At 32.0% G+C, this 13,634-nt stretch overlaps 1 protein-coding gene across 3 annotated transcripts; it reads right to left on the bottom strand.

Annotated features, from left to right (window-relative positions):
- Positions 1–7,205: 7,205 nt before the first annotated feature.
- LOC120087260 (farnesyl pyrophosphate synthase-like) lies at positions 7,206–12,116 on the bottom strand. 3 transcript variants are annotated; one of them, XM_039044197.1, is made up of 12 exons: positions 11,903–12,116; positions 10,176–10,200; positions 9,910–10,025; positions 9,697–9,783; positions 9,477–9,593; positions 9,315–9,403; positions 9,184–9,235; positions 8,333–8,428; positions 8,168–8,212; positions 7,963–8,052; positions 7,806–7,877; positions 7,206–7,645 (listed from the first exon to the last, which is right to left on the bottom strand). In XM_039044197.1, exons 1-12 carry the CDS (start codon positions 12,011–12,013, stop codon positions 7,517–7,519), a joined length of 1,029 nt encoding a protein of 342 aa, XP_038900125.1. In that variant the 5' UTR covers positions 12,014–12,116; the 3' UTR covers positions 7,206–7,516. The 3 variants fall into 3 exon arrangements, with proteins under 3 accessions (XP_038900125.1, XP_038900127.1, XP_038900126.1); XM_039044199.1 differs by adding an exon at positions 11,262–11,458 and having other exon boundaries at positions 9,891–10,200; positions 11,903–12,049; XM_039044198.1 differs by having other exon boundaries at positions 9,891–10,025; positions 11,903–12,019.
- Between the last annotated feature and the right edge of the window lie 1,518 nt (positions 12,117–13,634).

Genomic DNA, 13,634 nt, shown 5'->3' with positions numbered 1-13,634 from the left:
CTCGGTGTGAGAATCCAGAGTGTGGGCCCCCTGTGGACTTGATTAGAGGAAGAAACCGGAGGAGGACAATCGTGTAAACGGTTAAGCAAATGGGAAATGATAAAGCCTATTGTATAGATCAATGCCCAATCGTTTATCAAAAGTTATGCGATCGTCTAGCTAAAATTATGCAATCGCTTAGCTCATCGGCTAGCCAAATGTCTATCGTGTAGGAACACTCCACGATCGTTTAGTCTCTCCAAGTTGTCGTTTAGTAAATCTGATTTACTTGACAACCTTTTTGTGAGAACTTTCCGAGATTGGAAATCTCAAATCAGCATTAATAAAATTTAGAAAACATTTTTCCTTTTTATCTCACGGTTATCATGAAATCACTAATAACCTCCCACTCAATTGGTTATTAGAGAAAAAGAAATAACTATCCAATAATTAATATTATTATAAATATAAATGATAACCTACTTACCATACTATGTTTATAACCTATAGTTTTAATATTTCATCTCATGAAACATATAAACCATAACTCTTTTTCTATTCCATGGCACTTAATGTACATCTCATTTATATTAACCTTCCACTAGATATATCTCATACTTCATACTGATCATATCATATATATAATCGAAATACCTTTTGTTAATTTGAACATTTCAAATCAACACCAAGAACTGATCTTCAACTTGAATCCATTGAGCTACCAAGGGGATCTTATGGACCTGTAGCTCGAAGCTCCAATGGTAGGTGAATAACTGACTAAACTCTTTAGTCACGAGATCTACCATCCGTTAACTGCCAGGCACTCCACTAAAGACTGACAACTGAACTCTCCTTACTACAGATGTATTATGTGTCCATCTTAACCAATCAATAGTGCGACAACCTTTCACAGATCGCTCGTAAGTATAACTCGGCCCATAACCGTTATGCCCTTATGGTTACGCCTAACTCTTTAAGTACCACTTATTCCTCTAATGAACATAAGTTATAGTCCTACTATGATTGAGTCCTCTCTTCTAAAGAGAAGTTGTGGCCACCATGTTCAAGCCCCGGAATCTGCCCTTAAGGGAGCAATCTATCTACTTACCCCTGCTTCGGGAAAGGAGTGAATTTCATCTTGTGTAACCGAGTTCCCAACTCCCAAATCAGACAAGTGCCCAAAAAGTAGGCATGTTGAGTTGGCAATCTGGCCACTCTCACCCATACTAATCAAAGCACTGACCTCAAAGGATGCAGTCGCGAAAACACTCAGGATCGAGGTCATGTCACCTATGGTCGTTTTGATAAGATGTAAGTCTCTAGTATCAACGACATTATATACAGAGACGAATCATCTTGTGATCCAGTCTTATACAAACTCTTTGTATAAGACACCCCCGCTCGCATGTCTCCACATGAATGGTCAGGATTTACCATCTGTAGTAGTTTACAACACTTGCAAACATCTACAAAGCGAGTCGTATCCGTAGTGTCACCAGGATCAGGTATCCCACCTTAATCCTTATACTACATACCTATTTAGGCTATCACTTAAGACATGATCTACCTGTATATCTCATATACATGCTTAAGTTGACATAAGATAATCATGGAACTTTGTTTATTGGATATGAGTAAATGCCAGAATGAAATAACACTTATTTTATTCATAAACAATGTGTATAATTACAATCAACGAGACTTTGGGAGATTTAGGACACCAATCCCAACAGTTACTCGATCCCTTGTCTTACTTAAGAAGCATGTTGTAATTTATATTTAATGCATAATCTCTTCCGTATGATTGTAAATATTTTAGTTCTTTCACAATGGAGTTTGGAACGATTAGTTTCCGCTCACTAGTCCTCTAGTTTTAGAGTTCCTTCACCTACGGTTCTCGGTATGTTATTTTAATTCAATTTAATTTTTATATGACTAATCTGATAATTCAGAATCTAAATTATTAATTTAAAAATTTAGGTGGAGAGACAAATTTTGTGTACCAAGGACAACCACGCATGTAGTCAGCTAGTATAGATACATATTTGACCTGCTTCAACCTGGTCAGGTACATTAATATTGAACCAAATTGAGTTTTTTTTATAAAAACTTTTATTTTATTTGTCTTATATTTTTCAATATAATATGTTGTGTTTCAAATTATTTGGGAGCCTTACAAAGTTGTTATGGACACTTTGCCCAATTTTTGTACAAGCGGTCAAAACATATGGCAGACGATAAGTACTCTCATGTGTTTTCACATTGGTGAGTGACATCTTCCTGATAGGGTAATAAAACAATTCGGTTTTCAACAAGATGACCCATCCCTTGTAATACTGAACCCCTACTGCATGACATCGACATAAGAACTGGAGATTGGTCCTAAAAAGTTGCACATTTGGTAGTGCGAGTGCGATGACACTATCATGCAAGGTTTATTGCATTAGGAGTTTCTATTGGGCAGTTTGATAGGGATGTTACTCAAAACTACATCAACTGGTATAATAATATTACAAGGTGCTACGTTACTCGTCCGGGAGCAGTTGTGGGTCATTTGATACATAAATAAATATGATCTAATTATTTTTAATTTAAATTTATTTTAAATATTGTCTAATTGTTTTATAATTCACAGAGATCGAACAACAGTAGACTCTGTCATGTTGCAAATGATCCGAACCAAGTTCTTGCTATATGTAGTGACAACAGGAGCTAGCTATATGGAGGAGATACATTATATGTACGATATACCTATTGTCTCCATCAATTCCTAGACGTAGAGGACCTGTTCGAGTAGAAGAAAATGAGTTCCATGAAGTTACCCACAATGTGGAAGAATTGCCCCCTATGATGCAAATGCAGAGCCAAACTGATTATGTTAATCCAATGATGATGATGCCAGCATTTGTTTTAGGATATTATGACTCAGAGGCTGGTCTATTGTCTTCATACGTGCATGGACATGATCGCGGTCGTGGAGAGCATATTGAATATTTATATTATGAAGCGTCTGCAGAAGTACCGAAGCAACATCAAGAGGAACCAAAGCAAACTCAAGTTCGAAGTCGACGATGACAACCAACTCTCGACGACGCCCGCCTTGTGGGGCACATTGATTTTTTTAATTATTTTTAAATAAATGAGATAATAGTTGTATTAATATGAATATTTTAGTTCACATTTTATTATTTTTAAATTATGGAAGGAAATATGAATGAGATATTATTTTCTATTATATTTCTTAGAGGCTTAAGAAAATGGTGGTCGAAAATAATAGCAAAGTGAGGTCGAATATAATAAAGAATAAAATGAAAAAGGGAGGTCAAATATTAAAATAATAAAATGGAAAAGGGTGAAAATGAAAAAAAATAATAAAATGGGAAAGGAAAAAAATAATAAAATGGGAAGAAGTCAAGTGTTCAAAACTCGACTTACCCTTGTCAAGTTTTGAATGCTCGACTTCCTTTCTTGAGTTTTCAAAATAATACTGAATTTAAAAAAATTACAATATTTTTCTAAATTCTTTTCAAACAATCATATTTTTTTAAATAATTTTAAAGAGAACAATATTTTCTAATTTTACCAAATAATTGTCCCTCGGTAAATTACATTTTTTAAAAAAAGAAAAATCGATGTGGTGGATTGAAGTTCTAACATCAAGGGAAGGACTATCTACATTCCTTTTGACTTTGAAGTTAGCCTTTTAGTTTTTAGTCTTTGAAGTTTTTGATAGATGAGGAAATTTTTTGCTATTTTGTTATATTTGTAAACAAATTGAGTGGTATATTATTTCTAAGAGAAATCATTTTAAATGACAAAATTGCTGAAAATATTTACAAATAATAGCAAAATATCATAATTTATTTGCAATACATCGTGATAGACTACTATTTGTGTTTAATAATCTATCATGACATAGATATCATAGATAGTAGTCTATCGCGGTTTATCATAAAAAAAATAGTGAAATTTTAATATATTTATAAATATTTTAGTTTATTTTTCTATATTTGAAAACAATCATATTTCTAATAATAATTTAATCTTTAATGGACTAAATTATAAAGTACAAGGACCAAAATGATATTTTAACCAAAAAATATTTTAGATTCTTTTAAAAGTTTTAAAACCTGTTGGACACAGAATTGAAAGTTTAAAAATATATATTTGGCATCTTCTAATAAAAGAAAATGAAGCATATTTGACATCTTCTAATAAAAGTATCTGTTAGTACCATAAAAGTGTTATTTTCTCTTGCTTAATTTGGGTTCGTTCATGGATTTTATATGTTTATTATACTATTTTGTAGATATTGAGCAACTAAGAGATAGAACAGGCCTCTGGAGTCGAAACAGGATGAAAATGAGCCAAAATGTAGCTCTAGAGCATCAACCATGAAGAAAGAAAGAGAAATTATCAAAACACCCTTGGACAAGGCGTTGCGATGCCAGCCTTATGCTTGAAGGCAGAAACAATGCATGGCGAGAATATTGCGACATTGCGTTGGAGCGTTCAACGCTCCGTATGTTGACGGGCGCATCAAAGACACGCACGACTGGCAATTTGAACAGCGTAGCAGTGAGCGTTGCAACGATTGAGGGCTACACTTTGATAGCAGCGTTGCAGCGCTTTTGTCAACGTTGCAATGCTCGACACTTTATATAAATTAATATTTTCCAAATTTAGGTGATTTGATGTTCGATTTTCCAGACAATAGCCTCAATTCTCTCAGTACTTTCTTTCCAGAATTAAATTCTTTGTATTTTTCATCTATTTTGGAGATTGTAACTCATCTTGTCACATTATGAATGGGTAAGGTAGGTTATTTCTAGCTTAAGAATAGGATAAAACTCATCATTGTGAGACTTGTTTATTTTGAATGCATGTTGGATTTTATTGATTCTTCAGACAATTTTAATGTTTCATGCTTGGAATTTATGCTTGGCTTGATCAATCGTGATATTTTCTTTGCTTTGCTAGCATAAATGTGACTTTTCATGTTAATCTCAATAAGGGCTTGAATTTTTGGCTTGCTTATAATTAAGTTATAAATTGCCTTAGACTAGACAATTTCTTTTATAGCATTCAAAGTCATCTTTCAAGAATGTAATTAATTGATAATTTAGGTTATCTACTATTGACTTGGTTTATTTCCCTAGACTTAATGTGTGTTTAATCCTTTAGGCTATTGAAACTGGTTAATTGAACATCTAGGCTAATTAGCTAATTGATTAATGCACTAAGGTGATAATTATGGTCTTCCATGCTAATGAAACAAGAGTAAAATCTTGCATGCAATTAATCTTTAGCTTTCAATGAACAACCAAGCGCATGAGAAAAATCCTAATTTCCTAAGATAGGTCCCTTTAATTGAATTTAATTTCCTTTTAAAGTACGCATTTAACTTCATGCTATTTAAATTCATTGCAATCACAATAACATCAAATTCCCCTGTGACTGTTCGAATTCAATTGTTGGCTAAAGTTCTCAGTAGGGGTGTTCAAAAAACCCGATGAACCGAAAAAACCGATCAACCAAACTCAACCTGTACGGTTTTGGTTGCGTTATCAACTCATTTGGGTTGAGTTGGATTCAAATAAATGAAAATTTTATAGGTTGGGTTAGTTCATGAGTTCACCTAATATAACCCGAACCAACCCGAATTTATTATAACTTTAAAATATTTTTTTTTATTACTTATAACACAATTATTTATACATATATTGATTTTAATTTTATTTAATTCCAATATTTTTTGAATAATTTATTCTTCAACAACTCTTAAAAGTAGTTTCTTTGCACTTTTAGAAAGAAAATTTTCACTATATAAATTGAATTTAAGTTGTTAATCTCAATTAAATATATGAAAATAATTAAATTAGATTTTTACATATTTATGTTTTGCTTCTTTTTAGAATAAAATTTTAAATAAATGACCCGATTAACCCGAACCAACCCAACTCAAATATTTCATGGTTGGGTTGGGTTGGGTTCATTTTTTAATAAAGGTTATTTAGGTTGAAGAAATTTACACTCCAAACAATTGGGTTGGGTCTAAAAAGTCTTTCAACCCAACCCAACTCAATCCATGAACACCCATAGTTCTCAGATTCCTGGTGGAGATGATTCGGTTTTGTCATTCATACTTCGTTGTAGTATGAGTAGTACAACTTGGAGTTTATAAATTTTATTTGATTTGTGAGGGTTTATAGATGACGACAAATTCCTTGTTAAAAATCTACTATTTTGAGTACTTTTATGGATTTCTTAGGATCCAAAATTATATTTATGTGCATTTGTATGTTATGATGATAGTTAAATAATGACTTTGTACTTGAAAAAAAGTAGCACAAATCAAATATTGATCACTTTGGTAAATTATCATTTTTTTTTTAACTTCATCAATTACAAAAGTAGGGGATCAAACTTCTAATCCCAAAAAATGAACATATGTCCATTAATTTTGAATTATACGATTTGGTTTTGAAGTTACTTATTGTCGACAAAATTTAGTTTTTGTGTCAATTTAGTCCTTGTCTCTTTTTTTCGGTACTCAAAATTAAACAATATAAGTTTCCAACATTCAAACGAAACTCAATTATAGTCCTTACATTAATGACACCATGGACTTTAGAATTTATAAAATAAATAATAATAATTACAAATAAAATATAATTAAAAATTCTAAGTAATATTTATCACTCTCTTTCATCTTTTCCACTTTTTTCCATATTCCTCTTTCTACCCATCATCGTTGTTCATCGCTCAGATCTGAAACAACGAGGAAGTTTCTTGTTGTTTCATCGGTTTATTTACTTATTTTTACTTTTTACAGTTTCAGATATGAAATTGTTTTAAAAGAGATATAGATTTGTGGAAGATGGTGGAGAGGACTTGTAAGTTTTTTTAATAAAACAGGTGTTCTAAATTTCGATTATTTATTTCTAATTTGTTTCTCCATCGAAAGGATAGTGTAATTGATACAATTACGAAAATTTATAATTTAAATTAATACAATAATTAGTGATACAACCTTAAAATTTAGAGCTAAAAATTGATATATTTATCTATTTTCAATTAGTATACAAATGTGATGGGGAGTTCAAAGAGAATCTGTTCTCTTCTGCCTTTTAAGTTCACTCTCAACTGTCAACTCCCAAACCATAAATAAATTCAGTAAACAGTTACCAACCGAAAACCTAAAACCGAAAGCGATAGAGAATCAATTTGATTATCAAACGGATACGTATTGTATTTTTCATTTGCTAGAACTTAAATGTAGTTGAATTGGTAACCAGATATGAAATATACTCAGACATGTGTTAAAACTTAAAGCGACAACTAAAGATAGGGAAATCTGAGAGACTTCTGAAGCCTTAAATATCATAAAGAAATCAAACATAACTCGTTGCAGATTCACTATTCCATAACATTTCTTCATCATAATCTGCTTACATCCACCAAATTATATAGCAGGAAAATGATGTACCTTGGGCTGACAGTTCTTGGCCAACGAAGTCGATCTCTTTCTTGTTCTCTATTTCTGCCTCTTGTGTATCTTTGCAAGGAAAGATTTCAACACTGCTTGTACTGCATCACTTGGATGAGCTTCTATGGATTTTACTAGCTTCTCGTAACTTCTGCTCTCATACTCGGCAAATACGCCCTGCAAGAAGGCCAAAAAGACTAGATCATATCAATAGTTTCAAATGATATACATAACAACGCATTATAATTGGTTTAAATCTTTTATTCTAGTCCTTGAACAAGATTATGTTTTGGTTCCTAAACTTCCTTATAACTGTGTGGAAGATAGGAAGTAGAACCTCCAAATTGAGGGCTTTATATAACTCTTTCACTTTGGTAACACAATCCTTATCCGCTTTCCCATAGTTTTCCTGTAGAAAACCAAAAATTTACCATTATTCTTCCTCAGTTGAGAAAACCAGATTTCATAGAGGGAACTTGAAGTTTCTCACTTACATGTAGTAAAGTCTTCTGTTTCTCATCACTTAGTTCTAGTGCTTTCACAACCAACCAAGAGCACTTGAAATCTTCAATATCTGTTCCAATCTACAATTTCAATTAAAAGTCAATCAAGTATCTATTTTTCAAAGTAAAAAAAAAAAAGGAGGCAAACTGTACGAAATGATAGTACCGCATTCAAGTACTAGATTGCATAACGTACCTTCCCTATTACATCAGGATGACCAAAACAGTCCAGATAATCATCCTACAGAAGAGTTGGAATAGCATAATGGTTTTGGAGATCGAATTGAAGCAAAAACTAATATTTCAGTCCAACTTCCTATGCAATCTTAAAGTATGAATGTTCAAAGAAATAACAAACTACCTGCACTTGGAAATAGATTCCCATATCAATGAGAATGTTTTTGACATCATTATGATTGTCCAAATTTTCACCTGCCATTAGTAATGCACATGCAACCTAGTGTCATATCAAAGAGTTATATCAGGGTAGATTTCTGAATTCCATAAGAGAAAAGCAGCTCCAATAGAACTGAAGATAGATAAAGAATATTTGTAATTAAATGAAAATCATTAAGTTCAATCAGAACTCAGAAGTGTGTGAATAGAGTGGTATATGAATTACGAAAAATAAAATTAGTATATGGCACATAAAATTGTATTCATACTTATATTCAAATAAAGTATGAAATTTATATGCCAAGTTATTTGAGTTTTTTCTTTTTGGCCTCTTAAGATTTTCTTTTACCCCTTCAACTATTATAATATATGGGTTTCCTTTTTGCATCTAAAAATGGTTTTCCCCTTAACCTAAAAATCCTTAATTTTTTTTTTTCTCATTCATATGGTTCAGTTCAATATTAGTGTTACTGTTTCATTATAATGTGCTAGTTAAAAAAAAACCTCGGACATATATAATCTAAGTAGATGGCTCCCATGCGATTCTCAAAGTTCATGGGATCATGTTTAAACTCCTTAACGATCATCAACATCTATATGACCTCTGAGATTAGTTTCTTCACAGACCTGTAAAGCCTATTAATTTCCTTTACATGCTATTAATTCTGTGGTTTGTTTTAGAAGCTAAATTAGGCACTCTACTTGATTTGGGCACCAAAAGTTAGAAGTTCTTACTTACAGCTGAAAAAAAATATGTATCAATTGCCTTCACTACTTTTGATAATAAAAATTTACATAAAGGCGCATTGTACTTACCGGAAGGTAGAACGAGTAGTATGCAGTTTTGTACTGAACAATACGATGATGACTGCACAAAAAGCTTCCCAATGAATGCATTTTAGAGTAAAAGGTGAATAACTTTGTTAAAAAGCGAATTTCTCACTTACAGAGGTAATGAGTACTTTGATAGATCTTTCTCTCCTTCTAGTGTGGTAATTAAATCTATCATCTGTCCTGAGGCTGTTTGAAATTCTACCTAAACCATTGATACTCGATTAGCCAGAAAGAAAATACAAGGCTGGCACTAAGGTATTCTCAAAGATAACCACCTCATTAAACAACTCCAAAAGATCCACATAATAAGGCTTTTCTCTGAAATGATTCTTGAGGATTCTCGAGATATGGTTCCGTAACATTATGCCATCATTTACAGCTACCATACCGACCTATAATTAGGAAATACAAGATAGGTTAAGGCTGATACACAAATATAAACATAGATTTCAATAACATCCTGGGAAAATAACTCGGTCTCACTAAAGTTCACACCTTTGGTACCCTGAACCAGCAAGGTTGTCCACGTCGTGTAACAGAATTGTCCATGATATCATCAAGAACAAGAAAATATGCTTGAAGCTGTGAAATTGATGATTGGGAATGCAGGCATTTTATGAAAAGTCAGCACAATAGTCATATAATGATATACAATTCACTGTGAAAGAATCAACCACAAATAAGAGTACCAAATAGTAACAGCAATACCCATTCAATGCACCAACCAAGTGCAGAAGCCAGAAACACTTCATCTTCAGTGAGCTTTTCCACTTGTTTTAGTAACTTGTAGCTATCAATGACAGAGAGACCTCTGTTCAACTTTCCTGCAAAAGGAATTGTACATTCAAATTTAAAAAAAAATTAAATTAAATTAAATTAAAACGATCATATCTGCCAAATATTAATTCCTCTTCAAGCTTTTGCATGCAATGCAAGAAAATCTTGAAAGCTTTTTGGGTGAGTTTTGATCACACCTCCAGGTACATTGTAATCCAGCATCTGCAATAAAAGGAACACACAAGCTCATTAGGATGAACAAAATATTTGCATCTATAAAAGTCCAGAGGAGAGAGAATATGGACATAGATAACAAACACATAGAAATAATGAAGATGTTCACATAAATGGATAGATCATCATGGCACAAATCAAAAGCCATGGACAAGCATGGTCTAACCAGGGCTTCCCAGGCGATGCAAACTCACTTTGAATATACTTCTTATTATACTTCTTTCTTATAAACACTAAGCCCACCGACCCAAAAACTAAGCATATACTGAGAATCATTAACTAGATCATGTAACAAGAAATCACTCATCTTACGGTTTCTTCAATGCGTGAGCTAAACTAGAAATTCTTATTTCCAAAGTAGATTTAAGCAAAAATCAACATGCATAAAGAAGATGTAAGCTGCCATTAGCATAGTGCACAAGTATTACAAACAAACATTCATCAAGTGATTCAAGGTCTAAGCTTCCTTTCCACAGAAAAATCTCAGAGATGTAAAACAACCATATTTTTATTTCTTAATGTCGAATTTTAATGAATATTAGAGCTTCTATTTTTGAATATATGAAAATGTTTCCATGATCACAAGGATGATTTCCAAAACTATGCCATATTGTCATGTTCATATTTGGTAGCAATCCACATGATAATAAAAAAATATGGCGGTCATAAGCATAACTGAAAAAGAAGAATAAAAAACAAAGCATTGTAAACTTTCCACAACTGCTAGCAAACATTGACTGAAAGGCCTAGCCTTTAGTCAATTCAATTATCCCACAATACAAAACTCCCCAAAGAGTTCCAAGGTGTTGAAAAATAGAATATTTGCCCTAGGGGCATTTTTGCCTTTTCAGACATTATTTTACATTGTGGTTTTTTCTCCTTGTACTAAGGTTTTTCAAGTAATAAGTGTGTGCCATTTTCTCTTCTGTTTACTTTTCATCATAAGGAACAAAATATCACCCCACTTAGAGATTTTTGTACGGATGAGACCCTTTCTTAGGCACCTTAATATTTAATGACCCGCCCTCCACAAACTAATACAATCTAACCTTATGCTTACGTCATGACACACTAACAACATTTTAAGTTCCATCACATTAGGGACGATCCTCCCAGCCTGATGTTGTCGTATCTCTGAGCCGATGAGGTGGGCTAGCGCAATGGAACTTTTTCTCACGGTTTTCCACTCGGCCTAGAGTTAAAAGACGTCCCTCCCAGCCCTCAGCCTGATGATGTTGGCACAGCCCTGTTGCGATTTTAAAAGACAGCGCGATGTCTAAATTAAAAAGAATCATTGATTTATGGGGGGCTGTTCATTAAACTTTAAGGTGCTGAAAGCGTCATCCCTACAAAAATCTCCCCACTTAATAAACTACACAATAATTTCAAGTCAAAACAATCTAACAAGAATTCAAAATCTCTCAAAATTCATTGACTATATCATCAAATCATTCATTCATTTCAGCCACTCCACAGCCACATCTCCACACAAATCAACAAAACAAACAAATCCCAATACGCAAAATAGCAATAATAAGAAGAATAAAGAACCACATTACATTCCTAAGTGAGTCGAACAGCTCAACCCCAACCCAGAACACGAAAAAAAATCATGGGAAAATGGAAAAAATCATCAAGGAATGAAAAGGGAAGGAAGATGGGGACAATAAAACAGAAAAATGAAAGGTACCCGCTCGACCCATTGGCGAGAATCGTCAGTGAACTCGAAAGCAGGGTCATGAAGGAGCTCAGATTTCAACAATGAGTAAACCTCCAAGAATTTGGACCTGAATTCACTCATTTCTAGATGGGAAAAACGGGGATAGAGGAAAAGGGGGAAGAGAACAATTCGTTTCGTGGGTAGAGAGATTGTGAAGAGAACAATTCACTCATTGTTCGGTGGTAGTTTAATGCGCAGTGATGGAGAGAGATTGTGGGCCATCGCACATGTTCAACAGTTTCTCTCTTTATAACGTTTATTTTCATTTTCTGGCAGTGGCAGCTCCGATTTTTTGACTGGATTATTTAGGTAGGAATTAAATATGAGTGATGCAATTAGAGGGGAATTAATATTTACCCCAAAACAGATCATTATTTACGCTATTACCCTTTTAGCATGCATGACTCAATTCCACTTTGTCGTAACTTTTAAAATAATTGTTGAGTAGTCGTACTTCTACACAAATCGATTGTAAAAAAAATTAAAATAATATTTAGTAACTTTCAACTTAAACTTGAAAAAATAGGTTAGAGTGTTTAGTAAATAAATACAAAAATATCTTATTTTAGATATAATAACTAAAATCGACTTATAATCAACTTTTTATTTTTTATTTTTTTGTAATTTCAAATTTTAAATAATTTTTTAATATGATAAATTTTGTTTGTTATAGATTACTTTTTAAATATTAAAGAAAATAGCTTTTTTTTAATAAAATTGATATGGTATATATAAATATTTATTAAAAAAATGATGCATTTAACTCATAAAGAATAAAATTAAATTTGATAAGGTGAGAAATAGATAAATATATAAAATAAATCTTCTTTTTAAAGTATAAAATTGAAAACTATATTAATTAAAAATTCTACTTGGTTTTAGGAGAATCTTAAAAACTAGAATGATACTGTTTTTAAGGTCAATTTGAAGTTAATGTGTAAAATGGTTAAGATTTTTTTCTAAATCGCTTCTTGCCACAACTAATGCAATGCCAACATAGCCTAAGACTTCATTTAGGATTGTGGTAGTTGCTTGCAACCGTGTTCATTTTTTTTTTTTTTTTTGTAAAATTTACTTTAATGTAGGGTATTTATTTGAAATAAGTTGATTAGATGCGTTTGGTAAATAAATATTAAATTATAGTGTTTTAGATACATAACTAAAATGGACTTAATATTATTTTTTTAATAATTTATAATTGTTAAATAATTATTAAAATAGATATATGAAATAAAATTTAATTCTAATTGATAATTTTAAGTATTGTATCGGCTTTTAGAAGAACCATAAAGCTAGTAAATAACAAACTTTAAAAAGGGTCTCAAAATGAACGTATGATTTAAAATTGATTTTATTGGATTTAATCATAATTTGTTATACCAAACAAAAAAGGTTAAGTGTTAAAGTCACTACTCTTTCTCTCAAAATTAATCCGAAACATAGCCTAAGAGGGTGAAATTTGATTCAATTTTGTCAATTTTGCGGTCAATTAAGAACCAACTCAAACTTGTCTTAAAAAAAGAGAGGTGACAAGAGAAACAATAAATTTTAAAATTTCATATGGAAAAATGGCAAAAAAATTTCAAAATTATAAAAATAGCAAAACAAACTTATATAATAAAAAATACTAATTAGTAAATGACAAAACTACACTACAACAATAAAATTAAGTTCAAATGAAATTATTCAAAAACAACATGAA

This window comes from Benincasa hispida, chromosome 9 (genome assembly GCF_009727055.1).
Source record: "Benincasa hispida cultivar B227 chromosome 9, ASM972705v1, whole genome shotgun sequence".
NCBI classification, from domain to species: Eukaryota; Viridiplantae; Streptophyta; class Magnoliopsida; order Cucurbitales; family Cucurbitaceae; genus Benincasa; species Benincasa hispida.
This window is presented reverse-complemented; position numbering and strand designations above follow the sequence as displayed.